This window comes from Astatotilapia calliptera, chromosome 19 (genome assembly GCF_900246225.1).
Source record: "Astatotilapia calliptera chromosome 19, fAstCal1.2, whole genome shotgun sequence".
Lineage (NCBI taxonomy): Eukaryota > Metazoa > Chordata > Actinopteri > Cichliformes > Cichlidae > Astatotilapia > Astatotilapia calliptera.
The window spans coordinates 7,832,116-7,857,268 of NC_039320.1; the positions used below are offsets into that span (position 1 = coordinate 7,832,116).

General features: G+C 45.2%; 1 protein-coding gene across 2 annotated transcripts; it reads right to left on the minus strand.

The window, feature by feature from the left end:
- Positions 1-19: 19 nt before the first annotated feature.
- On the minus strand, positions 20-24,650 carry LOC113012379 (filamin-A-interacting protein 1-like). Of its 2 annotated transcripts, XM_026152527.1 has the most exons (6): positions 24,460-24,650; positions 12,822-13,099; positions 12,335-12,508; positions 11,926-12,104; positions 1,315-4,120; positions 20-643 (listed from the first exon to the last, which is right to left on the minus strand). In XM_026152527.1, exons 2-6 carry the CDS (start codon positions 13,092-13,094, stop codon positions 437-439), a joined length of 3,639 nt encoding a protein of 1,212 aa, XP_026008312.1. In that variant the 5' UTR covers positions 13,095-13,099; positions 24,460-24,650; the 3' UTR covers positions 20-436. The 2 variants fall into 2 exon arrangements, with proteins under 2 accessions (XP_026008312.1, XP_026008313.1); XM_026152528.1 differs by lacking the exon at positions 24,460-24,650 and having other exon boundaries at positions 12,822-13,725.
- Between the last annotated feature and the right edge of the window lie 503 nt (positions 24,651-25,153).

A 25,153-nucleotide genomic window follows, 5' to 3' on the forward strand; every position in this document is an offset into this window, starting at 1 on the left:
ATGATCACACCACACTTTGCTCTAATATCACTTTTATTTACAATATTTTCAATACAAATCCTTTAGAAATGCACCAAATTTTCACATAATTGTGTACTTTTTGTGTCTAATATAAAACAAATAAACTCATTATAGATTAAATATCCACCCCAAGAAAGAAGCCATTGATAGCAGCAGAGTCTTACCCAAATGCCCATCACAACACACTGTAAAAAACAACAAAACAAATCATGGATGTTTCAGTCTAAATGGCAGAAATGCAAATAAGAAGTAAAGAAGTAGAAAATACCTTATAAAAAGTATAAAATCAGTCTCCTGCTTAATAATAATAATAAAGAAATGCCTTGTAAACTATAGTTGAGTTGTACTCAAACACCACAGCTTTTACTATGAATCTCTCTGAAGCACCATGTAGATACGTTTGGTACTGTGTCTCTCAGGCTTTTCCTCCATTCTGTAAAGTACTGCTATTCACGCTGGATTTCTTAACTTCTATCCTCATAGACTGACTCTCAGCCCGCGACTCCAGTTTCACTCCACCGGAGACCCCCAGGGATCCCAGCGCAGCCTTTCCCGTCTTCAGGCTCTTGGACATTGGGATGCGGGTCAGCCCTGAGCGCGGTGGCTGGGCATCGTGCCCGGTCTGTTTGACAATAGAGAGAGAGTACAGTTTCTCAGGCAGGAGAATGAAAACAGTTGAGCCACACCGACACTAAGTTATGGATTCATGGTAAAAATCATGCAGGAAACAGGAATTGTAAATTAGTGCAATGTAACTGATCTTATGTGCTAAAAGAGCAGCACAAATGAGAAATGTAAACATTTATTTTTCACTGAGCGAGCGAGTGCTTGTCCAGGCCAGGTTTCAGTACGCTGCTGACGGTGCCAAGCTGTTTTGTGTCAACCAGAGCGCGGAGGGCCCCGAGCCACGGCTGTTTGTGAATGTAAACAGTAAACACAGTGTAACAACTATAAATTACAGCCTGATTAAAGCAGGGTGGCAAAATTCCACCTCATTATCTCTGCTGCTCTCAGACCTGCACATGGCCCCGTTTCTGTCACACTACCCATCGGATCCACAAAGAGCAGAGTAAAAGGGGTCCCGGGAAACACCACACACAGTGCTGCATTATCTCTCATCTCCAGAGATGTGAAAAGAAGCTCATGGTGAACTTAGGAAACCGCTATCAGCTTGAGTGTTCCTATCAACTCTTTGATCCAAAAATGTAAAAGAAAATGAAGAAGGTAAGGAAAAGAGATGATCCAACTTAAAGAAAACAGGAATTATCCAAAGCTGGATGAAGGAAAACTTACCATGCCTTGTGTCGTTCTGGAAGAGGAGGACGTAACAGGAGAAATTGTAATGCTGCTCATCACTTTGCTCTGCGTGCTCCTGGTAGTAGTGGTGGTGATTTGACGAGGCGAGCGCAAAACTGTCCCAGTCGATAAGGTCATTTCCTTGCTCTCTGTGACAGCAGCCACCGGCCTGACGACCATCTTTGGGGCGATGTTGTTGCCTAGATGAATGTGGATCTTGCTATCGTCAGTCGTGGTGATGATACTCGTGTTGCCGTGACCCTTTCGTACAGGCGATGGGACCATCTGCTTCTCGGGGGTAACCTTGAACACGGCTCGGCCCATGGTCATCTCCTGAGGTTCTGGGGAGGCAGATGCTTCGCACGCTACAGCTGTGCTCACTGTCATGATGGAGACAGGGGACAAGGGTCTTCCTGAGTTAGTGGAGGAGGTTCGGCTGGTTTCTGGAGACTTGGCTCTAGATATAGCTGTGATAGTGACTGGAGACTTGGCCCTTTCGGGGCCCTGAGACACAGCGGGGGACTTTCTCCGCTGGGTCGGAGCAGTGCCGGTGGGAATGATGGTGATTCTGGATTTGGGTTGAGATGGATTGGGGCTGAGGGGAGCGGAACTAGAGAAAACGTCCCCAGCAGTCGGGCTTCTGATTTCAAGAGTTGCCATGTTGTTTTGGTGATCTGGTGTCACTCGGATGTGGAAAGGCTGACCTGGCTTCTGGGGCATGGTCAGCTCAGAGGAGAAGCTCTCTCCATTGTGCAGTGGCTTCTCCAGGTGGGTCTCTTGAGGGCTGTTGTCCTTTCTTCTCATCCAGGGAATCCAAGATCTCTTGATACCTAAATCACTGCCAGATGAAGGTGAACGCTCAACAGCACTGCCTTTCTCTGCTGGCTTCTTCAGGCACTTCTGTCTTAAGTTGTTCATAATGTGGTTCTCTTCTTGAACAGACTTTCTTATAAAGCCAGCCGGGGTATCCTCCTCTGCTGGCTCGGAGGACGACGCTTCTGTCTGCACGCCAGTGGAGGTCACCGCCACGTCCACTATTCTTCTCCCATTCAAGCTGGGTCGCAGCGCTCGACTTTGACGCTTAGCCATCTCCAGTTCTTTGGTGAGATGGAAAACTTCAGTGCTCATGTTCTTGGCTTTCTCTTCTTCTTCCAAGAACCTCTGCTGCAGGACGGAGAAGTCCACTTGGAGCTGAGAAAGCTGGTCTTCTTTGTGCATGAGTTCGTGGATCTTCTCCTTGAGCGCTACCACGTCACCTTGCAGTTCCCTGGTTCTGGCCTCCTCTCTCTTGCAACGTTGACGCAGATCTTCCTCCTGGCTTTCCTCCTCTCCTTTCTCGATTGCTTTATTCCGTGCTATCTGAGTCCGCATTTCCTCCACCTGCTGGGACAGAATGTTGGCTTTGTCCTGTTCACTCATGAACTTTTTCTCCAACATGTCGTACTGATCCTCTGTCTTGAGAAGATCTCCCTCTACCACTTCGAGCTGTTTGAGACGGTTTTTCAGGCGCTCAATTTCAAACGTCAGCTCCTTAACTTTGTTGTCATCTCTGATGATGGGCTCAGATGTTCTCTGCATGTCACATTTCACTGAATTCTTTCCAGAAAGTTTTTCTGCTTGCTCAAATCCATCTAACTTCTTTTTCATTTGGTTGACTTTAGAGCTAAGGTCCTTAGTTTTATCAATTTCATAAGCTAGCTTAGTGCTAAGCTCGCCCTTTTCATTCGTTAAAGTCTCTATTTTGGTTTCCATCTCTGATTTCAATTTTAGGAGCTTTTTGCTTTCTTCTATCAGCTTCTCTGTCACTTCCATAACTTTATTCTGCTCAGCTTTGACCAGGTTGCTTAAATCGTCCTTTTTCTCCTCACATGACTTCACTGTTTCCATCAGGGTCTTTCGTTCTTCCATCAATGCGACGGTCAGTGATTTAAGCTTACTGAGGTCATCCTTAAGGCTCAGCTCAGACTTTTCCAGCTTTATCTCAGATGACTCGAGCTCTTTCATACGAATCTTGAGAGCTACAACTTCGTCTGAAAGCTCTTTGGTCAGGCCCTTCTCTTTTTCTAGAGCACCGTGTAACTGTGCACACTCGGCTTTGCTAACGCTAAATGCTCCCTCGAGTTTTTCCAATGCCATGATTCTTTTTTGGAGCTTCTCCACTTCCAGTCTGAGGTCTTTACTCTTATTGTCCTCCTCTTGTAGCCTCTTCCGTAGCTCCTTACACTGATTTTCTGTTTTAGTAATCTCCTCATCCTTTCCTTCCATCTCCAGCACTCGTTTTCTCAAGTTCTCTAATTCAGCAATCAGGTTTGAGTTGTCACACTCCCCCCTGCTGATCTTCTCCCTTAGCTCATGCAGTTCCTCCTCAGATCTCCTCAGTGCTCTGTTGCTTTCCTGTAGCTCCGCAACCTCATTCGTGAGGCCTGAAAGTTTTGTATTTAGTTGACGATTGAGAAGCTCCTGACCGGCTAGCTTGGCACTCATCTCTTCGTGTTGTTGCTTGAGCTTGTCGGCTTTCTCTTTAAGCTCGGCCTCGAGGCTCAGCACCCTGTGTCCATCTTCCTGAGCACGCTGCCTGGCTTCACTTAGAGCCTGCTCACGCTGCTGCAGCTGCTGGCTGAGCTCCTGGACCCGCTGGCTTTGCTGGTCTATTTGTTCCAGGTGCTGCTGCCGCTCATTGACCAACATCAGGGTGAAAGACTTCAGCTTGACCAGCTCCTCTCGCACCTTGGTCAGACGTTTGGCGTGTTCGTTCTCCTTTCTGAGCTGGTAGGCTTTCTCGTTCTCAAGCAACTTCTTCAGTCTGAAAGGAACAAAAAAAGAAAGGGCATTATTCTGGAAGGTCACTGACTTTAAACTTGAAATTTGCATGTACGGGAGGAAACTAGAGTCACAACTCCAACAGAGTGAATCTAGGAGCCTGTGGCAGGGATTAAGGACAATAACGGATTATGAAGCATCAACAACCGGTATGACGAACGCAGACTGGCAGACAAGCTGAACACTTTCTATGCTCGCTTCAAGGCTGCATCATCAACAAGTGCCCAGTGGAGAGAGTGGACAACTTCAAATACCTCGGAGTTCACATCACGCAGGACCTGTCATGGTCCTGCCACATCAGCACCGTGGTGAAAAAGGCCCGACAGCATCTCTACCAGCTCAAACGCTTGAGAGACTTCCGACTGCCCTCCAAGGTGCTCAGGAACTTTTACTCGCGCACCATAGAGAGCATCCTGACGGGAAACATCTCCACCTGGTTCGGGAACAGCACCATGCAGGACAGACGAGCTCTACAGAGGGTTGTGCGATCAGCTCCGCTCCGAGCTCCCTGACCTGCACTCAATCTACAGCAGGCGGTGCTGGACCAAGGCCAGGAAGATCGTGAAGGACCTCAGCCATCCCAACAACGGACTGTTCTCTCTGTTGAGGTCAGGAAAGCGATTCTGCTCCCTGAAGACCAACACAGAGAGATTGAGGAGGAGCTTCTTCCTGCAGGCGATACGGTCTCTCAATCACACCACCACACAGTACTGACCCACACATATAGTTCTTACACACACACTGGACATTCTGGACATTTGTTTACACCAGTGGCCACTGCACAACTACACTGCGTGGTCATCTAATCTAATCACTCTATCACAAGTCACTTAAATAAATCACTTTAAGCATATTTGCACTGCACAAGACACTTACATGTGGATTGCACAGCCCTGGACATTATATTTCTTGATACCATTTAGTACTTTTACAGCTGCTGGTATTGTTCTATATTTCTTCATATATTCTTATATATTTCTATATTGTGTAATTTGTTGTACAATTATTTTATTTTTAACTTTAATATCAATATTTTATTTTATTCCTTCCAAGCTAAATTTACCCTTCATTTTAATTTTCAGATTTATTTCCTATCCTATTCATAGTCTTTTTTTCTTTAGGTCACGAGCAGTTGTCTAAGCATTTCACTGCATATCCTACTGTGTATGACTGTGTATGTGACAAATAAAATTTGAATTTGAATTTGAAAACTTTATGCACTGACTCCACACTCTAAATCAAACAGTGGTATAAACAAGCCCAGCACTTGAAGCTATCTAGAAAGAACACGGATAAAACAATTATCAGTCACAGTCCTGGTAGAACACATAATTCATGCTACAGTGTCCCAAACAAGCATCCAGAGGAAAACCTGTCAGAATGAAACACTCCAACATTCCTACTATTTTCAATCCTGCCAAAGCAATAGTACAAGAGAACAAACTGCTACTGAGTTTCACCAACACCCCCTCACCAAGCAGTCATCTTTTCTCTTAGCTCCTTTCTATGCTGCTCATGTCCATTCTCATTTCCAGCTCGAAGAAAATCCATACAAAGCAGAATGCATGCAGATGCAGTTCCTGCCTGTACACTCCCGGGGATATTGTAATACAATATTCAACCTGAACCTTTTTGCATTGCAAATTAAACCAAATTACAAGAAGCATCAGCACAACAAGGATGACTGTGCATTTTAAAACAACTCGTAAAGAGACTAAATGAGCTCCATTCAAAATGTATGTGGTCACAAGACCTCAGAAACTTGCTAGATTTAAAACTTACCCACTATTGATGCTCTACAAGTAGCACATGAACCCTGTTCTGCCCATGCAAAAATCCACAGTAGCAGCAATAGGAGTAGCAGAGACCTCCTGTCACTTAAATCTTCCACCGGCACACTCCAGGCGTGGCATGAGGGCAATGAAAGGTGAATAACTACTGCGAGGAAACAGCAGACTTCTAGTGAGTGATGCCACCTCATCCATGTAAAGCAGTGTGAGAGTGTGTGAGAGAGAGAGCTCTGCTTCAGACACTGTGAAGGGGGTGGGACCCTTCCACAGAACCAGTGTTTTGCAAAGCTCCCCTCAGTTTTAATGCTTTTTATAAAAATAGAGATTAGCTCAATATAACTTTGTTTCCAAGTTTACTCCAAAAAAAATGAATTAGTGTTAATGCTTTCTGAGGCTCACATTCAAAGTTATATCATTGTTGCTCCATTTTCCATTCTGTGTGCAGGATAATGTCTCTGCTGTGAGCTCACTGGTACAAGAGAGAATGTCTGCTGCAGTTGCACTTTAGGGGAACCTGGACATGAATGAGGCTCCCTGCAAAGTCTACATATGATGAGGAAACCAGATATGGAAGAGTTGGATGCCTCCCTTGAGGTGACGGAGACATGGGAGGATAGAGACATGGCAATAAGAGTACGAAGCGCTACATCCAGACTGCAGCGCGGGGCCGTGTAGCTACAGTTAATCATTTAAACAAAACCACAGTTTAAAAAAAACCACGTCTGCCAGTGAACTTGTAGATAAACATCGACATTGATTCATAATGCCAGCAGCTTCCATTGCCAAGTGTGTTTAGCATACCTGGCTACTGTACAAAGAGGCCGTCCACATGTGAAAGTGTAGCTCATAACATTTCATACTTACACAGTCAGAAGTCACTGACACCCTAGAAACTGGAACTCTAAAATTACTTTCATGCAAAGGTCAGAGTCATGATGTCAGAGGGGTTTGGCACTTGTGGCCAAGTCATGTAGATTTCTAGTTTACTGTTACTAAGGAAGAAATAATTGTGGTGTACAATGTCCAAAATGGGAAAATACAAGTGTTTGTGTTACCGTTTCTATGAAGCACAGCTTAGCTTGTGTTTCAACTTTGCAAGAAATTGCTTTGCGTCCATGTAAAAGTGTGTGTGATCTAAAAGCCTGTGTCAGTAGGATGAAGATGGATGTAGAAAACAAGTGGCAAAAGGTGCAGAGCCTGAGCTCTGTGCACTCTGACTTGGTGTTAAAGGAGAGCAGACAGCATGCTCGATAACGGCAAACAGTTTAAGTTTGGAGGCCACGTCTTCATTTTGTGTGCGTGACTTTGCGCTCTTTGAAACTCCCGTCAGGAGTGGGAGCTGCTTCCTCCGTCAGTCTGAACACATTCCACTGTGCCACTTGAAATATTTAACATCTTGACACATAAATTACTTGTTGTCTGAGAGGGTGTTAATCGCTGATGGCTGCCGGTCTGAAGGAGCTTCTTCTCTGCCCATTTTCTGCATTCCTCAAGGTGTTTGGCACAAGAGCGTTTGACTTCTCTCTCTTCACTCTCATCTAGATGGCTGGAGGAGATCACATCCATAAGGATGAGAGCATGACACGCTTCCATCTCACCTGAGAGAGTGAATGACTGTCTGTTTGCATGTTTTTGTGTAGCTGTTAGCACTTGTGTCATGTTCTCTTTTAAATCTGTTTTTCCTGTTTATGTTAACCCCTCCAGCCCCTGGCTACTTTTTTTCACTTTCTAGGTAAAGTTTTAGTGAGTAAAAACTCCATAAATCTAAGGCCTAAGGGAAAAACCTGCTACTGTGTGGACAGCAAACGTCTGTCCCATCTCTCAGTGCAAGTGAGATTTGAAAAACAAAATTGGAAGTTTTACTTCCGGCTAAACAAAATTGATGTAAATTAGACAAGAATAACACTGCGTGAGCTTTACTGCGAGCTCCGTCAGGCTTTCTCTTTAATGAATATACCATGGACATGTTAGATTTCCTCCTGGAGTTGAGCTGTTTTCGCATCCCTGTGTATGGTGCAAATAGAGGAATCTGAAACGTGCAGGTGTTGACAGAGTAAAGACCTGGCAGAGTTCATCCTCTCTGCTCTCTCTCTTTGGGGTGACAGAGGCCGCCATGTGTGCGAGCCAAGGAACCTGCTGGAAACCACCTGGCATGAGATGGGGATCAACAAATGATCGAGTAGAAGTAAATTAACCCGTTTAGTTATGATTTGGTCGCTATTACCAACCGCAGCACTTACAGCTAAACTTCACTTATCCTTATCTCTCTCAATAAAGGTTATCTTATCTTATTAATTATAAAGTTTCAGATCAGATTCTTTTGGAGTAAAGTTGTGGAATGTCACTCAAACAACTTCACAAATATCAATTAGTTGTTTTCCTTCAGAAATGTTACAATAACCTCATTTGAATATTTGCAGACTCCTTTTGGTTCATGTCGGTGGTAAAGACGGACAATTTTATAGGTGTGGTCAGGGTGAGACCACTACCTATGTACCTCACTGCTTATGCCAGGGGTCTCGAACTCCAGTCCTCGAGGGCCGGTGTCCTGAAACTTTTCCATGTGTCCCTGTTGCAACAAGCCTGAATACAGTTAGTAGGTCATTAGCAAGACCCTGTAGAACGTGACTGCATGCTGAGGTGACAATTCAGCCATTTGATTCATGTTACAGCAGCTCATGAGTGAATGAACATGGTGCAATAAAAGTACTGTTAGAAGCAATTTTTCCACTTCAGCACGCAGTCAAGTTCTATACTCTTACTAATGACCTACTAATTGTATTCAGGCGTGTTGCAACAGGGACACATGGAAAAGTTTCAGGACACCGGCCCTCGAGGACTGGAGTTCGAGACCCCTGCTTATGCAACACAGAAGAGCTCGACCAGTCCAGCTAACACAGCAGGATACACCACAGACAGGTCAGCAGTCCCTCTTTCCTGTTGCTAAAACTCATGAAATACATGCAGTTTAAGCTGGTTGTGTGCACTCTTTCACTAGGGCTCTGTTTAAAACAGGGGTGGGGAACTCCAGGCCCCGAAGGCCGGTGTCCTGCAGGTTTTAGATCTCACCCTGGGTCAACACACCTGAATCACATGATTAGTTCATTCGCAGGCCTCTGGAGAACTACAAGACATGTTGATGAGGAATTTAGCCGTTTGAATCAGCTGTGTCAGATCAAGGACTAAAACCTGCAGGACTCCAGCCCTCGAGGCCTGGAGTTGGACAGTGCTAGATTAAAGTATCAAATTTCACATAAATTTACTTTAGATTAGTCTTTCTCAAACTGTGGGGCGGGCCACAGTGGTTGGTTACTGCAGGTGGTCGTTTCTGTGGGTAAATTCAGCTGCTTATTTCCCAGGAGAGGGCTCAGTACACACAGGGGTGTGTACTGAGCCCTCTCCTATACTCACTCTACACCAGGGGTGCCCAATCCCGGTCCTCGAGAGCTACCGTCCTGCAGCTTTTAGATGCATCCCTACTCCAACACAGCTGAATCAAATGGTTTGATTACCTCTTCAGCATGCCATCGTGTTTGGCAAAGGCCTGATAACAAGCCATTCATTTGATTCAGCTGTGTTGGAGTAGGGATGCATCTAAAAGCTGCAGGATAGTAGCTCTTGAGGACTGGGATTGGGCAGCCCTGCTCTACACCTACGATTGCACAGCCACTAACAACTCCAACATCATTGTGAAGTTTGCGGACGACACTACAGTGGTGGGTCTTATCACCAATGGTGATGAGACGGCTTATAGGGAGGAGGTCAGCGCCCTGACCCACTGGTGTCAAGACAACCATCTCACCCTCAACGTCGCAAAGACAAAGGAGTTGATAGTGGACTTCCGGAGGTGCAGAGAAGTACACACCCCCATCATCATCAACGGCGCTGCTGTGGAGAGAGTGAGCAGCTTCCGGTTCCTTGGTGTACATCTGGCTGAGGATCTTACGTGGTCAGTACACACAAACAAAACAGTGAAGAAGGCGCAGCAGCGCCTCTTCTTTCTCAGGAGACTGAAAAGATTCGGCATGAGCCCCCGCATCCTCAGGACCTTCTATCACTGTGCCATTGAGAGCATCCTCACTGGATGCATCACCACCTGGTACGGCAACAGCACCGCCTACAACTGCAAAGCTCTCCAGCGAGTAGTGCGGTGCTCTGAACGGATAATTGGAGGTGAGCTTCCCTCCCTCCAAGACATCTACAGGAAGCGGTGCCTGAGGAAAGTGGGGAGGATCATCAAGGACTCCAGTCACCCCAGCCATAAACTGTTCAGACTGCTTCCATCAGGAAGGAGGTTCTGCAGCATCCGGTCCCGTACCAGCAGACTGAGAGACAGCTTTTTCCATCAGGCCATCAGACTGCTGAACACGTCATAGACACCTCAGCTCCACTACTGGAACTTCAACATTATGCACTCCACACTGTATATAAATGCCACTTGTTTTGCACATATTCAACTCTGTATATTTTATATATTTTATTTATTGTTTACTCTATTTAATTTGTAAAATATGTGTACACACACACACACACACACACACACGTAGAAAAATATTTAGTATACACATCCAGAAATGCATATACTATTATATATTGTACATATATTTATTAGTTTCAGATGTGGCCATTCTTGTATTTTGCTTGTTTACATTATTGTATTTTGCACAACTCTGTTGCTTGTGAAGCTCGCACACAAGAATTTCACTCACATGTGCTGTACCAATGTACCTGCACATGTGATGTGACAATAAAAGTGATTTGATTTGATTTGAGCTGTGTCTTTTGTGTGTGTGTGTGTGTGTGTGTGTGTGTGTGTGTGTGTGTGTGTGTGTGTGTGTGTGTGTGTGTGTGTGTGTGTGTGTGTGTGTGTGTGTGTGCCCGTGCAAAGAGGTAATGTCACAGTTTTAAAGCAACTTTTTCACAGTCATTATAAATTGCCACATAAGTGCTCCAGTCTGTCTTACAGATGATTATGTCGTCCACATATTTTGCTGTTATTTTTATTTTGCAAACTATGAGTGCAAATAGCTTTAAATTATGCATCGCCGTCCGTTTGTGGAAGCTGCAACAAAACAATAACAATAATAATAATAGAATCTCCAACAACCAACAGTCAATTAAACCCTTTTATATGGGAGTGTTTGCAGTTAGCAGGGCCTTCTCTCTCATACACTCCCATGGCACAAATACGCTCTCACATACAGGCTTGCTTTATCTCTATGAGCCTTCTAAACACAGAATTTCACCATCTCCCCTCCTGTGTTGTGTGTCCATGCAGCCGCTCTGAGGTTGCGAGCCCATGTCACAACCTCAGCAATGAAGCTCTGACATGTCCTTTAGCCCTGCGCTTGTCTTTCCTGCTGTTCTTCCACCCCATGGCTCTGTGTCCTCTTCTCTCAATATCTGACCTGTGTCTTTCCCACAGCAGTCCAAGTCCACCCTGCCTCTGGCCTCTCTTTCCTTGAGCTGCGTGACTCTCCCCTGCATACAAAGCTATGCGAGGTTATCATTCAGTAAGCGGCACCTCCCTGTCTTCTCCCGTCTCGCTTGCGTCACAGGTTCGATGAAGCCATCTTTCATGCAGTCTGAGATGTTTTTCAAGCATTCCTTCCCTCGACTCTCTCCCTTGAGCCACTGGATGCACTGGCTTCATAGACTACACTGGAACTGCACTTTATGCTTTCTTCTTCTTCCCCTGCTGCTTTTACCAGGTTCTCCTTCACAGTTCCTCCTTTTACTTCTCATACCTGTAAAATTCTGTATGAGCATCACATGATGTTTGCAGTGCTACAGCAATAAATTTACTTTCTGTACACCATTTTTTCACTTTATGTGCATATTGCTTTCTGTTAAATGAACATATTTGTAGGTGCTTCTCTCAAAGCTTATTTACCAAATGATTTAAAATAGCGGGGCAGCTAAACAGTGTCCAGGTTCAGATAATGGTGTTGCAATTTTACAGCCGCTGGCTCTTGCATTCCTTTCCTGATCTCCTCACCTTTCTCTCTCCTGCTCCAGGAGGTTGGTGAAGTCGTCGCTCTTGTTCATGTAGTCGGCGTGCTTCCTCTTCTCTGTGTCCAGCTCGTGGATCGTTCGCCGGTGGCACTTTTCTGCGAATAGCAGCTGACCCAGCATCCGCCGGTACGTCTCCTTGTGCTTCTCCTGCAGACGCTCGAGCTGAGACGGCAAAGACGAACACGCACACACAGAAACAAATAATTCCAGTTGCTGTGGTGCAACATGCCGAGTGTTTTGTAGCAACAACCTCCTGCCAGGTGGTGACAAAAACATTACTTTTATTAGTTTCTGTCTTGTGATTTCTTGGATTTCGAGGGTCTTGAGGCCTGTTAATAAAAAAGTAATTTTGATCATCCCTCAGGATTTGTGACTGACACTCGCCTACTAACCTCAGTCATCGGTTTCTGGTAGACACTGTGGTTGTGTGGTTTGGTGCCTGTGATGACGCCGTCTCTCTGAAGGGCCTGGAGGGCCGAGCCAGGGACCGCGGAGCCATACTGTGACTCAAGGGCTTCTGGGGAACTCTGTTTGGACTTCAGCATGCAGATAACATCCTCTCTGGCCTGAAGTTACACAGAAATGATACAGAGGGTGTTAAAAACTTGCTAGTCTTTGCTTTGTGGATCACCAGTTTACCTTTCAGAGTTCTCTTAAGTACCAACTCGATAAAGTCTAGGTGTGGTTGTCAGTTTTCTCTGGTATGTTACATTTTAAACCACAAGAGAGAGCTGTTGTGCAAAACTTGCAGTTACTCAAGCCAATAATGTTCAGGTACTGCGCTCATCCACCTTTTCTCTTATCATTGCACTTGTCCTGCTTACAGCTGCAGATCACATACAGAAAGCTAAACACAAAGGGAAACAATGCCTCGCCCACCTGAATCTCTCCTTCCATGATTCCCAACAGTGTCAGCAAATCCTCTTTAGACAGATCCAGGATGTTCTGTCTTTTATCTACAGCCTTGGAGGAATCCAACGGTTTGTCTTTGTCAGAGATCACCTCGACCTCCACTGTTTCCTCACCATCTTTCTGCTGGACTTTGGCCTTCAGGGTCTTCACAGGCAGGCTCACTTCCTGTTCTTGGTCACCCTGTGGAACTCCAAGTACCCCATTGGCTGGGGTGTCCACCCCACTGCTTTTGGATCTCATCCTACCTGAACCAGAGAGAGAAGGAACAGGTTTCTCTGTTTTTAATTCAGCCTTTTATTCGGTTGCATCCCACTACCATTCATCTTTTTCCTTTCATAGGTATTTTTGGTTCAGGAGTGTGTTGTTTGAGTTTGGCTTCCATTCCTGTTCACATTAACAGACCTTCTGACCTGCACTGATCCGATGACAAACACAAGCACAATCATTGTGTTTGTATTAAAACTGGATAAACATGTCTTCTGTTAACATCCCTAATCTGGAGTGAATATCAATAATTACCCACCTGTGTGTGTGTGTGTGTGTGTAGTCCCAAAATCACAAAGGCATATAAGGGTGAGTGTTGGTAGAAGTGCATGTACTTATCACTGGTTCACAACTTCTGCTGTCATTTCTGAATGTTTTAAATAATTTAAAAGTAGTTTGCAACTGAGCCTGTGCACAGCATGAGTTCATTTGTATTTATGAGTCAAGTTTACAGTTGTCAAAGGTTGGAGACACAGCTACAGTCAATTTAGAATAACCAATGAACCAAACCGCCGGTGTGGCTTCTCAGTCACAGTAATCCACACAAACTCCACAGAGAAAGATTCAAACCCACGACCTTGGTGCTGTGAGGTGACCATGCTAACCACTGAACCACTCTGCCACCCTCTTCAGTTAATATCATTTTTTTAAAGTTATGAAAGCAGTGGGTACAACTTTTGGAGGACATGGATACACAAACTAATTTATATTTATCCTCCTACGACCTGGTGTCCACACATGTGGACGTCACATTTTGGGTTATTTAGGCCAAAATCCTCAATTTTGCTCTTCAAGGGCCTGATATCCACTTACGAGGACATTATGCTGCCACTGTTCTATTGAAATTTTAAACAAATATCCTCATATGTGGCTCTCATTTTTCTCAGAAACAAAAAAAAAAAGGTCAAAAAAAAATCTGGTAATTCTTTGTTTTTACATTCATCAGGTGCCAATCAGCCCAAATATCAAAGAGAAACTTAAAATGCATGTTGTGGAAGAGTTCAGGTCTTAGGAGGTTAAATTAGTTACAAAAAATGGCAAAAATGTGACATTAAAATTTCCACATTTCTGTGATGCTAAAACAAAAGCTAGGGGCAAAGACCTCTACCCAGTTCTCAAGCTGGGAGCTGACTCCACACACGAGAACAACAACCAACAATGTTAAGAGACTGAAGAGAAGTTTGTTTCTCTGTCTCTGTGAATGTGAAAACGTGCATGTTCTTGTGTGTGTGTTCACGTTCTGTACGAACAGAGTGCTCTTTGTGATCGGTTTCAGATATGACATCAGCAGCTCTTTATAATTACAAACAGAAAAGCACCCTGAGCACCTAGAGTCCCCCTGTAAGCCCACAGTGATGTCATAGCGCCCTGACCTCTGAATCATCCCAAATAAGCCGTCCAAACTGTCAGGACTTCTCTCTGGTGCACGTTCATGGAAGTGTGCGATAGAATTCACACATATGCTCTACTGGAACATCAGTAACTATGCGTATCAGTCCAACCTGATAAAAAAGTAAAGCTCAGTTAGATTTTCTATACAATTTCGAGAAGTTTGAAAGAGAGTCTATCAAACTGCTGCTTCACATCAAGAGAAATGCTTATCTTCTTCAGTAATAAAGGTCACCAAAGTCAAGACTGCAGTGAATTCCAATGACGCTTGAAACCGATCTCTTTGAATCCCACTTGTTTCGGGGAAAAACACCCATGTACGAAAATTGGGGTGCAAGATAACAGTGGCAGCATCTCTCAGTTCAAATAAAGAGGAAAGAAAATCAAACAAACGGACCCATTAAGTGCATCCTTTATCTCGGAGTTCAGAGAGTGCACTTTGGCTCCGAGGAGATCTGGTTCTTAACTGGAGATTAATGGCGGTGCCTTCTTTCCTGCTCATACCTATTAGTTTCAGCTGTAGGCTCGCTAACGTTCATTCCAGTGTTGTGGTGCAGCAGTGTGCGCGAGTGCTGATAGTGTTGGGTCCACCATTCAAACTGTGCCAGTGTTTCTGAATGATGCCCAGAGGTCGAGGGCATTAAAATGACCACCTCTGGGACACGAGCGTGACGAAACACAGAAACATGTGTAGTGCTGCAAATGACTCTGGCAGACTTCCTAAGGACAAGATGGTTGACACCGAGTGAGGACCGTGATGGTTTATTTTTAATTTCTGGGCCGACGCCATGAAAATCCAGCTACTGTAACAGCTCGGCTCACTTTGCAGTGTTACTATCGTTCAGCAGAGAAGGCGGGCGAGTGCAGTTAGAGCTGACAGATGTAAGAATAAAAATAGCTTCAGGTCAAATTCAGTCTTGTACAATAAAAATTCATATGAGGAAAATGTAAGAATGCATTAAAAGTAAAGCAAACAATCAAAACAAGGTTTCAGACAAACTGCCCCAGAACACAAACATTAATTCTGATCTTATTGTTGAAATGCAGCTCACTTGACTTCACGGCAACTATATATGTTTTTATCATGTTTAGCTCTGAATAAAGGCTTTTGTCCTTTTTCCTAATAGGGGGCGGGACCCTATCTCGCTACTACAGGCTCAGAGGCAGGTCACACCCCGGGCAGGTGACCAATCTGAAGCAGGGCTTTGAGTAAAACATACAAAACTTTATTTAAACCTACCAGCTAATGCAGGGGTGGGCAATCTCAGTCCACGAGGGCCGGTGTCCCTGCAGGTTTTAGGTCTCACCTTGGGTCAACACACCTGAATCACATGATTAGTTCATTACCAGGCCTCTGGAGAACTTCAGGACATGTTGAGGAGCTAATTAGGCCATTTAAATCAGCTGTGTTGGTTCGAGGACACATCTAAAACCTGCAGGGACACCGGCCCTCATGGACTGAGATTGCCCACCCCTGAGCTAATGCCTTTCATTTAGGTTTTTGGAAATAGCACATCATTTTCTACTTAGTTTAGCACTGATTTACAGTACTAATTATCCTCCTCATGAAAGGCAGTATTCACTCTTCTTTTATCTCTTGTTTGGCCTCCACCAGCTGAATATACAACTGTGTCCTCACAGGAACGGTTCTTGCAAAACTAAAACACGGATCGTAAAGAAAGCTCAGATGAGTCCATCCAGCACTCCGTGGCTCCCGCGCCGCCACCCGCCTCGTCCGCTGGGGGTTCTGGCGAGTCCGTCCAGCCTCCCGTCTCCGCTGGGGGGCCCAAGGGGCCCGTCCAGCCACCTGTCTCCGCTGGGGGGCCCGAGGGGCCCGTCCAGCCACCAGCTGCTCCACCGGCAGCCTCATACACGTCTGCAGTAGCAGTGTCATCCACGCCGCCGCCAGCTGCAGCGCCTCCGTCTCCGGCTTCATCCTCGCCAGCTGCAGCCTCCGCGTCTCCTTCCTCGTCAGCTGCAGCCTCCGCGTCTCCTTCCTCGCCAGGTGCAGCCTCCGCGTCTCCACCCACGCCGTCGCCTGGTCCAGCTCCAGCATCATCAGCATCATCAGCATCATCAGCTTCATCCCCGTCTGTAGCATCAGCATCATCAGCTTCTGCTTCCGCCTCGTGTGGTCCATCCTCGTCTGCAGCGTCAGCTGCTGAGCTGCCGTCTGGTCCTGTGCCCACCGAGCCTCGGCCAGTACGCCTGACACTTAAGAGCCGCCGCCGCTTTCCGCGGCCGGCCCCCTGAACAGCTCCGTCGTCTCCTTCGCCGCCGCCGTTGCCTTCCGCGCGGCCAGCCCCCTGAACTGCTCCGTCGTCGCCGCCGCCGCCGCTGCCTTCCGCACGGTCGGCCCCCTGAACTGTTTCGCCGCCGCCATTGCCGTCCGCATGGTCGGCCCCCTGAACTGCCCCTGTGTTTGGGCTGTTTTCTTGGGCTCCGGTGTTTGCTGTGCTCTGCTTTTGTTTTCTGTTCCGAGCCCTCCGTCCTGGGCCCCCGCCGCCCGCCCTGGGTTGTTTTCTGTTTGGTTTTGTTTTTCTGAGTTTCGGTTGTCTGGAGCCAGCCCTTAAGGGGGGGTGGTACTGTCACGGTCCTGGGTCTCCTGACCCAGCGTTTTTAGTTCTTTGTGATGTTTGTATTATTGTACTTGTGTGAGTTATTCTATGGTTTCTAGTTTCGATCCCTTGCCCTTCATGTTTCTCTGTGTCCCCTCTGTTCTGTGTAGTCTGTGTCTGCATGTTTGAGTTCCCCTCTGTGTCTCTCGGTTCTTAGAGTCCTCTGCCTTATGGTTTATGTCTCTGTGTTTCTTGGTTGATCTGATATCCTCGTGTTGGTGTTGTTCCCAGATCATCATACTAAATGTTGTTCCAGGATCAACATTGCAAGTGACCAATCAGAATGTTGTGACGTCATACTTTTGCGACTTCGGGAAAAACCGGCATAAAACAAAAAACTGTACTAAAGCTGCGTGAAACTGCCTCTGTCCGCCGATCAACGGACCCTGACCCTAACCCTAACCGTAACCCTTTAATAAACAGTAAGCAGAATTGATATTGTCCTTGCAACATTGGAATTTCATAAATGCACGAATGGCTTGGCGCGCAAAAGAATAACGTCACAACAATGTGATTGGTCACTTGCAATGTTGAACCTGGAACAACATTTTCATGATGGTCTGGGAACAACACCAACACGAGGATATCAGATCATCCATGTTTCTTAGTTGCTGTCTCCACTGTGTCAAGTTCGCGTCTCTGTGTGATACTTCCTGTTTTACTTTGATGGTCCGTGTCCTATGTGAATGTGTCCTGCTTTGCTTGTCTCGTCAGTCCTGATTTCTCCCAGCTGTGCCCTCCTTCTGTGTCTCATTCCCCTCGTTACTTCCCAGTGTATTTAAACCCTGTGTTTCTCTGAGTCAGTGTCGCGTCGTCCCTCATGCTGTGTGTGGCTCTCCCCGTGCCTTCTGGTATGCATTTTAATTAGCTTTTTCCAGTTTAGTTTTGTATTGCTTGTGTTCTATTTTCCAGTAATAAAGCTGTGCTTTTGAGTTCAAGTTCTGTCCCCGTGAGTTTGCGTTTGTGTCCAATCCCTGCCTGCCACACAGCCGAAACATGACAAACACTGCACAGAGTGTTAGAAAACTAAATATATCTCAACGAGAAATGCATTTGTCTTTAGAAATCAACTTTTAATTTATTATTATAACAAGTCCAACATTCCTCAGCTGCACAACCTGATGACATTTAATATCCAACACTTCCTGGTAGCAGAAAATAATAAAATCATTACAGTTTCACGGCCTTTGCTGATTACAGTTTAACAACTTTTGCAGAGTCCATAAGTATTTGGACTATTTGACCAGGTTTTTCTCCATGTGCAACCACAGCTGATCTGAAATCTTGCTGTTGAAACTGCTACATATTTATCATCCTCATGGCCAATTACAGGCAACTCATGAACACAACTGTCATGTGTCAAAGCCCACTGTCTTCACAGTTTTGAGTCACCTTGACGGGTCGCTGCAGTCTTTATCAATTTAATTCCGCAGAGAGACAAGCTGGGATTCCTGAGTCACGTGACCTGAATTCCTCCCTGCCGTGAAGCATTCCCATTTGTCTTTATGGAAAAGAAAGGAGAGCATGCAGACAGTAAATCTGTACTCTAACATCAATGACCACCTGTCACAATGTCCACACACACTCACAGCATCTAAGCCATCACCACTGATGGTGCGGCATCCAGTACTTCAATCTAATAAGAAATATCCTAAAACCCAAGTCCAAGGCCTGAGTCTAAATTTAAAGTGGGACCCATATCTGCCCCAAGGCTTGGGCAGGTCCAGCTGTCACACACGTGTATTTATAGGCCCCAACAAAGCACGTGCCTCCATTCCAAAGTGATAAAAAGAAACTGTAAAAGCTAATCAGTGGTCCGCACCGATGTTCACTTTATGGCTTACATATACCTTTAGTCCGAATGATGTTTGCTCCCAGCACGCTCTAATAAAATTTAATAGGCATAATGTTGTAGCCTGTGCCAGATACACTAATTATGTTATGGTTACACACAGAGTTAGAGTTGGAGAAAATGACTGAAAACTTATTAAATAAATGAGTCATTTATTTGCCAGTGGTTGGTCTGCTTGGGCAGATACGAGCCCTCAATCGCACAAAAGATGGTGGAAAGTCAACTACCTGCATCCTGTGTGTGTTCATTTGCAGATATTCCCTTTAAAGACACCATTAGCTGAAATATAATTGAAGCATGATAAGGTCACGAGGCTACTGAAAACTGAGCTTGTATGTGATGCTCGTATCAAGAGGTTGGGCCTGGTGGCAAAAAACTGGCATATAACCAAATTGATCTGCCGGATGAGGACGGAGGTGATGAATAAGGAAAAATGACTTTTTTGATTCGGTGTGATTTGATGTATTCACAGCACAAACCCAGCGTGACCAAAAAAGGAGAGAGAACTGCACGAGAGCATTAGGGTACCAGTTCTGCCAGAGAACACAGATAAAATGCAGCGTGCTCGAGCAGCAAGAAAAACACACCAGCCCTGCCAAGACATGAAAGCTCCAATCAAAACCGTCTCTGCGGATGGCTTTCGAAGCTACCAGTCAATCCATTTATTATTGAAACTTTTGTGAGGATGCAAGGGTACAAAGCCGCAGTCTGCTCCAGGAATCCATTTTGGGAGACGGAGCCTTCGAGCCGAGACGGCCGGTGGCCTTCACGGGTCAAATTTTACATAACAGTCTTTTCCTGGGAAAACTAAAGACTCTGTTGGCAGAAAAAGTTTGGAGTGATACTTGTTCACATTCCTTAAAGATTCTGCTTTCATAAACGTTCTTCTTGTAATGTTAAACTGAACCATCAAAAAGATTTTGTGCACATAACGCGAGCATTTACAGCTTGTCTTACTGTAATCATGGCTTCTATTAATACTTAACTAATGCTGGCATAGCACACTGGAGCAAAATGTCAGCATAGGTGGTGGGTTTCATCTTGTAGTATTCTCCTGATGTCACATTAACCTGATCCCCTCATGGGAACCAGCCGAAGCTTGAACAGTGAGCAAACCGAGAAGAATGCAGGTGGCTCTCTAAGTAAGTCTTTGCTATTAGAGCAAACACGCTCTTTGCTTGATAAACACTCAGCGCAGGTAGGCCGTTAATCAGTCACTTATAAAACAGGACGCATTCGTGAGAGTTGTTGTGAGGGCACTTTGTTAAATATTCACTCAAGCTGTTTATTCACTCTTACTGTGTAAATCCACCGGCGAACCTAGCGAGATGAAACATGCTCAGATTTGGGTCATGCATTATAAACACTGCTGCACATGAAGCACACTTAGATTAGACATAGTCTATTAGAAACATAGTTTCAAACACGACGATAAACGTTCACATTTTAACGATTCCCATAGCAACGGCATTTAGTAAGAGTCACTTGACTCTCGTTGCTAAAGTCTAGCGGCAGCATCGGTAAACCAACACCAACTAATGAAGCACTAGATCTTTCTAGATCTGGTTATCATCTTTACCCTCTCTTAAGGAAGATATTAAGTTCTGAGTGTGCTATGAATAGAAACAGCAACATATGGATGAAGCACATTCAAACGTGGGAAAGAGACATAGGCTCGGCCATTTGTCTAAAATCCTCTGAATGCCAGCTGAAGTCAGCGCGGAGCAAAAAATGGGCGACTGAGAGAGAACTTAGAAAGTCATCTTAAAGCACACATCAAACGTCTGTTTGGTTTCCATAACATGTTTTCATAGCTGTTCAGAGAACAGTGTTTTTGTGCTAACTTGCAGCTCTTCTCCAACCATTAGAGTTCTGGAATTTATTGGGAATTGGACTGGTACTGATATGGTGCACTGGAGCACTCCAAGTCCTTTTCTACTGCAAACCTCATTCACCCAGTTTCATACATATTCATGCAAACACTGTTTTCTATACCTAAGAGCTTTGTCTGACAATTGTGCACACACACACTGGACTGGAGTAGCTGTAAAATAAACATCGACCTTCCGACGGGTAAGTGACCAACTCTACTTCTTGAGCCCCTGTTGATCCCAGCTGTATGCCAGGGTGGCGACTTGCAGAACAATCACAAAAACCTGGCAGGCACAAAGGCTCCTCCCTCCATTCTGTCCTGCGTCTACTATCCTCTTCAGTCACACCAACAGCACCCAGAAGCTTTTTTAATCGTTCAAATTAATAAAAGAAAATGTTGATAAAAATGTGTCACCGCTACCAAAGGTGTAAAAGTAACTGTTGCTGGAGATGAAAATTGAGCTTAGCAACTCAGCGACCCAGATATTTTATCTGAGGAGGGTGTGGAGACCAAAACAGAGGTAAAAAGGCTCCAAAGGTCAGAGAGATTAAATATGTGTGGACGGGAAAACAGTGGGCAGAAATTTCAGCTTTAAAGTTTAAAGTTTGCAGCTGGCCTTCCAGTAAACCTAAGCTATCGCACGTCGCAGCGCTCGGAATGATAATGTAACACATGGCTAACCACAAATCTCCAAACTGCTACCCATTTAAGTTTGTAAGTGAGCATTTGCATTGTCTTGTGCTGGTGCCATTGTCAGTTGTTTACCTTTTTTACAGATGGGAAAAAATGAAAAGCATTGTTGCAGGTGAGACAAAAATAAACTAAAGCATAACACGTCTGTCAGAGAAGAGCTCTGACTCGCTGAGAGACGTGTGGAGTCACAGAGTGATTGGTTCAGGGACAAAGACGGCCTGTCTTAGTCACAGAGGCCAGTCATCTTCATTCTAAAGGTGCCTTCAGATGTTTTACTGTATATGCTGGTTTGTTCTCTCCTGACCAGTAATATCACTGGAATGATGAAGGCTGGTGTAACTTATCACACAGGAAATCACCAGGAAAGTCATGATTATGTCACTACTGGCAAACAGGGGAAAAGTTTACAGAATGGGTCGTGAGGTTTGTTTCCAGCTGTGAAATTTGAAATGTCTCCTGATGCAATCCATATTTAATGCCAGAGCGGTCCAGGCACATCATGGTCCAAAGATCCGAACCTAATGAATGACATCACTCGTCTTATTATCGTTAAACATCAACAGCCAGTTAACCAGTCCCCTGTTTTTAGCACGTATGCGTCGCCATTCTGACCACAACATATCAAGTGCTCTTTAGAATATCTTGGGTTGCCATGGAGTTCTGGGCTTATTTTTAAATGAAGGGCACATGAGTTATAAGTGCCGCTGTTCTGCGAAACATCCCGAAGTATCTAAACTGCATTTTTGGAATTCAAGACCAGGGGCATTTATACGACTGTAGCTGTGCATGTGTCGGTGACAGCTGTTGTCGAGGCCCCCCAGACACGCAGGAAAGACACCGGCTACTGGCGGAACAAGCTCCGCCTCCTGTTTCTGTTAGTGCACGTGTCATAAAATGAACTAGCCCACATGAACACGAACACACAAGATAGAGGTACAGGTGCATATCGATGCAAGTATAAAGAACGGTATCGTGATAAGCAGCATTTACAGGGTGCTGAGGTGTCGGTGTCAACGTTTAATCCTGGAACAATGCTGTTCTGTCATGTGTACCACTGTGTACTCACTGCTAAACTATGTCACCTTGTGCATGAGAAACACCTTAAGTGACATAGAGCTCAAGTGATGTCGTGAGGTGACACACGAATCAATGCTGCTCTGGCGGAGACCCAGCCTCAGCTTAGTTTCAGTTAATCAGAGACTGCATTATTGATTTACACAAAGACTGATCCATTAACAAGCTGGGACTGATTACAGTTACAGATCTGTCTCTTCTGATTGCTCATTCAGCTGACTGAATTTCTACAGTGGCCAAATGTAACTGAGTACATTTACTCAAGTACTGCATTAAAATACATGTTCAGGGTTCTTGTTCTACTTTAGAAACCTTTATGCTTCTGTTATATCTATTTATATATTAGGCCAAGTCTGTGTATGTTTTACATATAAAAAAATAAAAAGTAAGAAAAAAGAGTTAAAAACAATCCCGAATTGAATCAGCTTTATTTCTATGGCGTAAAATCACAACAACAATGTTATATTGTAAGGTAATACACTGCATGATAATACAGAGAGAACCCCAACAATCAGATGGCCTCCTATGAGCAAGCACTTGGCAACAGTGGGAAGGAAAAACGTCTTTTTAACAGGAAGAATCAAACTCCAGCCCCAACCTGCCACGGTCACGTGCGAGAGGAGGAGCTTAGCCACTCCATCAGCAGCATGCAACATACATAGTAACACTGCAGGAATAACAATAACGCACTGCAGTGACTGTGTGACCACAGAGTAGCTTTAAGTATGCTTTACTATCAATAACCCACGAAATATCATTAGAACTCCTTCCATCGGTGAATTTCACAGACTATCCTGAGAGTGTGCAGGAGTAAAGAGGACTTACAAGCACAGAAATGTTAATGAGCAATCTCTCTGCACCGGGTCTCTCTGTCCTGAGGCAGGGCTGGTACCACTGGAAGGCAGGAAGGGAGAGGCTGCGCTGCGGTCTCGAACACTCAAGGAGGAAAGAAAACCCTCGACTCATCAGCGGGAGCTGGCCTTGAAGAGACCGAGGCGCATTTCACATTTTTCTTTTCAGTTTACTGAGACAGGGTGACGTATGGCCTGACAAACAGCGACTGGCAGGAGCCATGTGTCTCCTCCTAAACACTGGTGACTTCATGTGAATGAAATGGAATTCATTTCGGTGTCATTACATCCCATAAATATTCCAGATGAAAGATGTCATCGTGCTGCAGCTCGTCGGGCCTAAGCTTCTTAATGCTGAGCAGCGCAGCAGTGAGAGCTGCATGAGGAGGCGAAGGCGGCGCGTGTGGGAGACGTCGGGGGCAAAGGTCGACTGTGTGAATGTGTACGATATCATTCTCATTTCTTTGCAATATCTCAATAAACCACCATGCCCTGCTGTGTTGTGGGTGTTTCCTCCCACATGCCCACATTCTTTACAGTAAATGGTCTCATTCACACAGTAACAACGTGTAATTCATTGAGAAATGTTTGATTCATGACTTTCTTTTATCCGAACGTGCTGCATTTCCATTATCAGCACAGAGACTAGTCGTGTGTCTGCTCGCACACTAATTAATTCAAAATGTTTAAACGCTCATTATTTGGAATTAATCACACAGGAATGTGGGGAATAGTGTTTTCATTCACATACTGCAGAACAAATGAAGCCAGGAGACTCTTTTGACCAGTGCTCTTTACTGGCTCAATAAAACTGATGACAGCCGAGCAGCAGCAGCACCTGCACTCAGCCGTTTCATTCACTACAGCCTGAAAGCAGAACAGCTGATAAGCTCCACTCTGCTAGAACCGCATGTTTGTCATTGGCTCTTTCCCTCTAAATAGCAGAGATTTCTTTTCTCCAGCATGAGAGATGCAAGAGATGATCACTCACCTGCCGCTCTGATGTTTCCAGAATGTTTAACCAGTTAGTAAACACAGCAAGTAATCCTAGAATCAAAAATAATAAAAGGCAAGAAGGAAATACAGAGTCCACTCGTATCCTCTGGCTTGTGTGGTCCACTGGTGGTGTCTGCTTCCCTGCTCTCTCACTCTCTCCCTGCCTCTCTTCTTTTAGGTCGTCGGGTCAAGAAGGGAATGGTAGAGAGCAATAACAGAGGACTGTAACTTCCCTCTCTCTCACACACACACAGATACACACAGATACACACACACACACGCCCTCTCTCGCTCCCACAGCCTATCCAGTTCTGTTTCACATAGCAGGCTAGCACACACCTCTCATTTTCTTTCCCTCCTATCCCTTCAAGAAGCCAGTTGATGAGCGGTGTGTGTGTGTGTGTGTGTGTGTGTGTGTGTGTGTGTGTGGAAGGGGGCATGCGCTATTCTCTTCCCGCTCTGTCTGAAAGAGGCCGTTGCCTGGTGAGGTGGACTGTGATGTCCTTTGTCACAGGGCCAGATCTTTTCTCCAAGCCACATCCACCATCATCCCTCTCTGTGCTTTTTGACCAGAGTCACAAAAGCCAGAAGTATACTTCTATATTTAACTCATCCACTGCTGCCAGCACGGGTGCCACTAGCAGCTGAGGCTAGCTGAATGCTAGATGTTTTGGCCGGCCATTCAGAGA

Excerpts from the sequence above, each read along its gene's own strand:
- LOC113012379 (XM_026152527.1), bottom strand. The coding sequence starts at position 13,094 with ATGAGATCCAAAAGCAGTGGGGTGGACACCCCAGCCAATGGGGTACTT. Across the intron at positions 4,121-11,925 it reads CTGGAGCAGGAGAGAGAAAG|ACTGAAGAAGTTGCTTGAGA; the intron begins GTGAGGAGATCA and ends TGTTCCTTTCAG. Across the intron at positions 644-1,314 it reads CCAGAACGACACAAGGCATG|ACCGGGCACGATGCCCAGCC; the intron begins GTAAGTTTTCCT and ends ATTGTCAAACAG.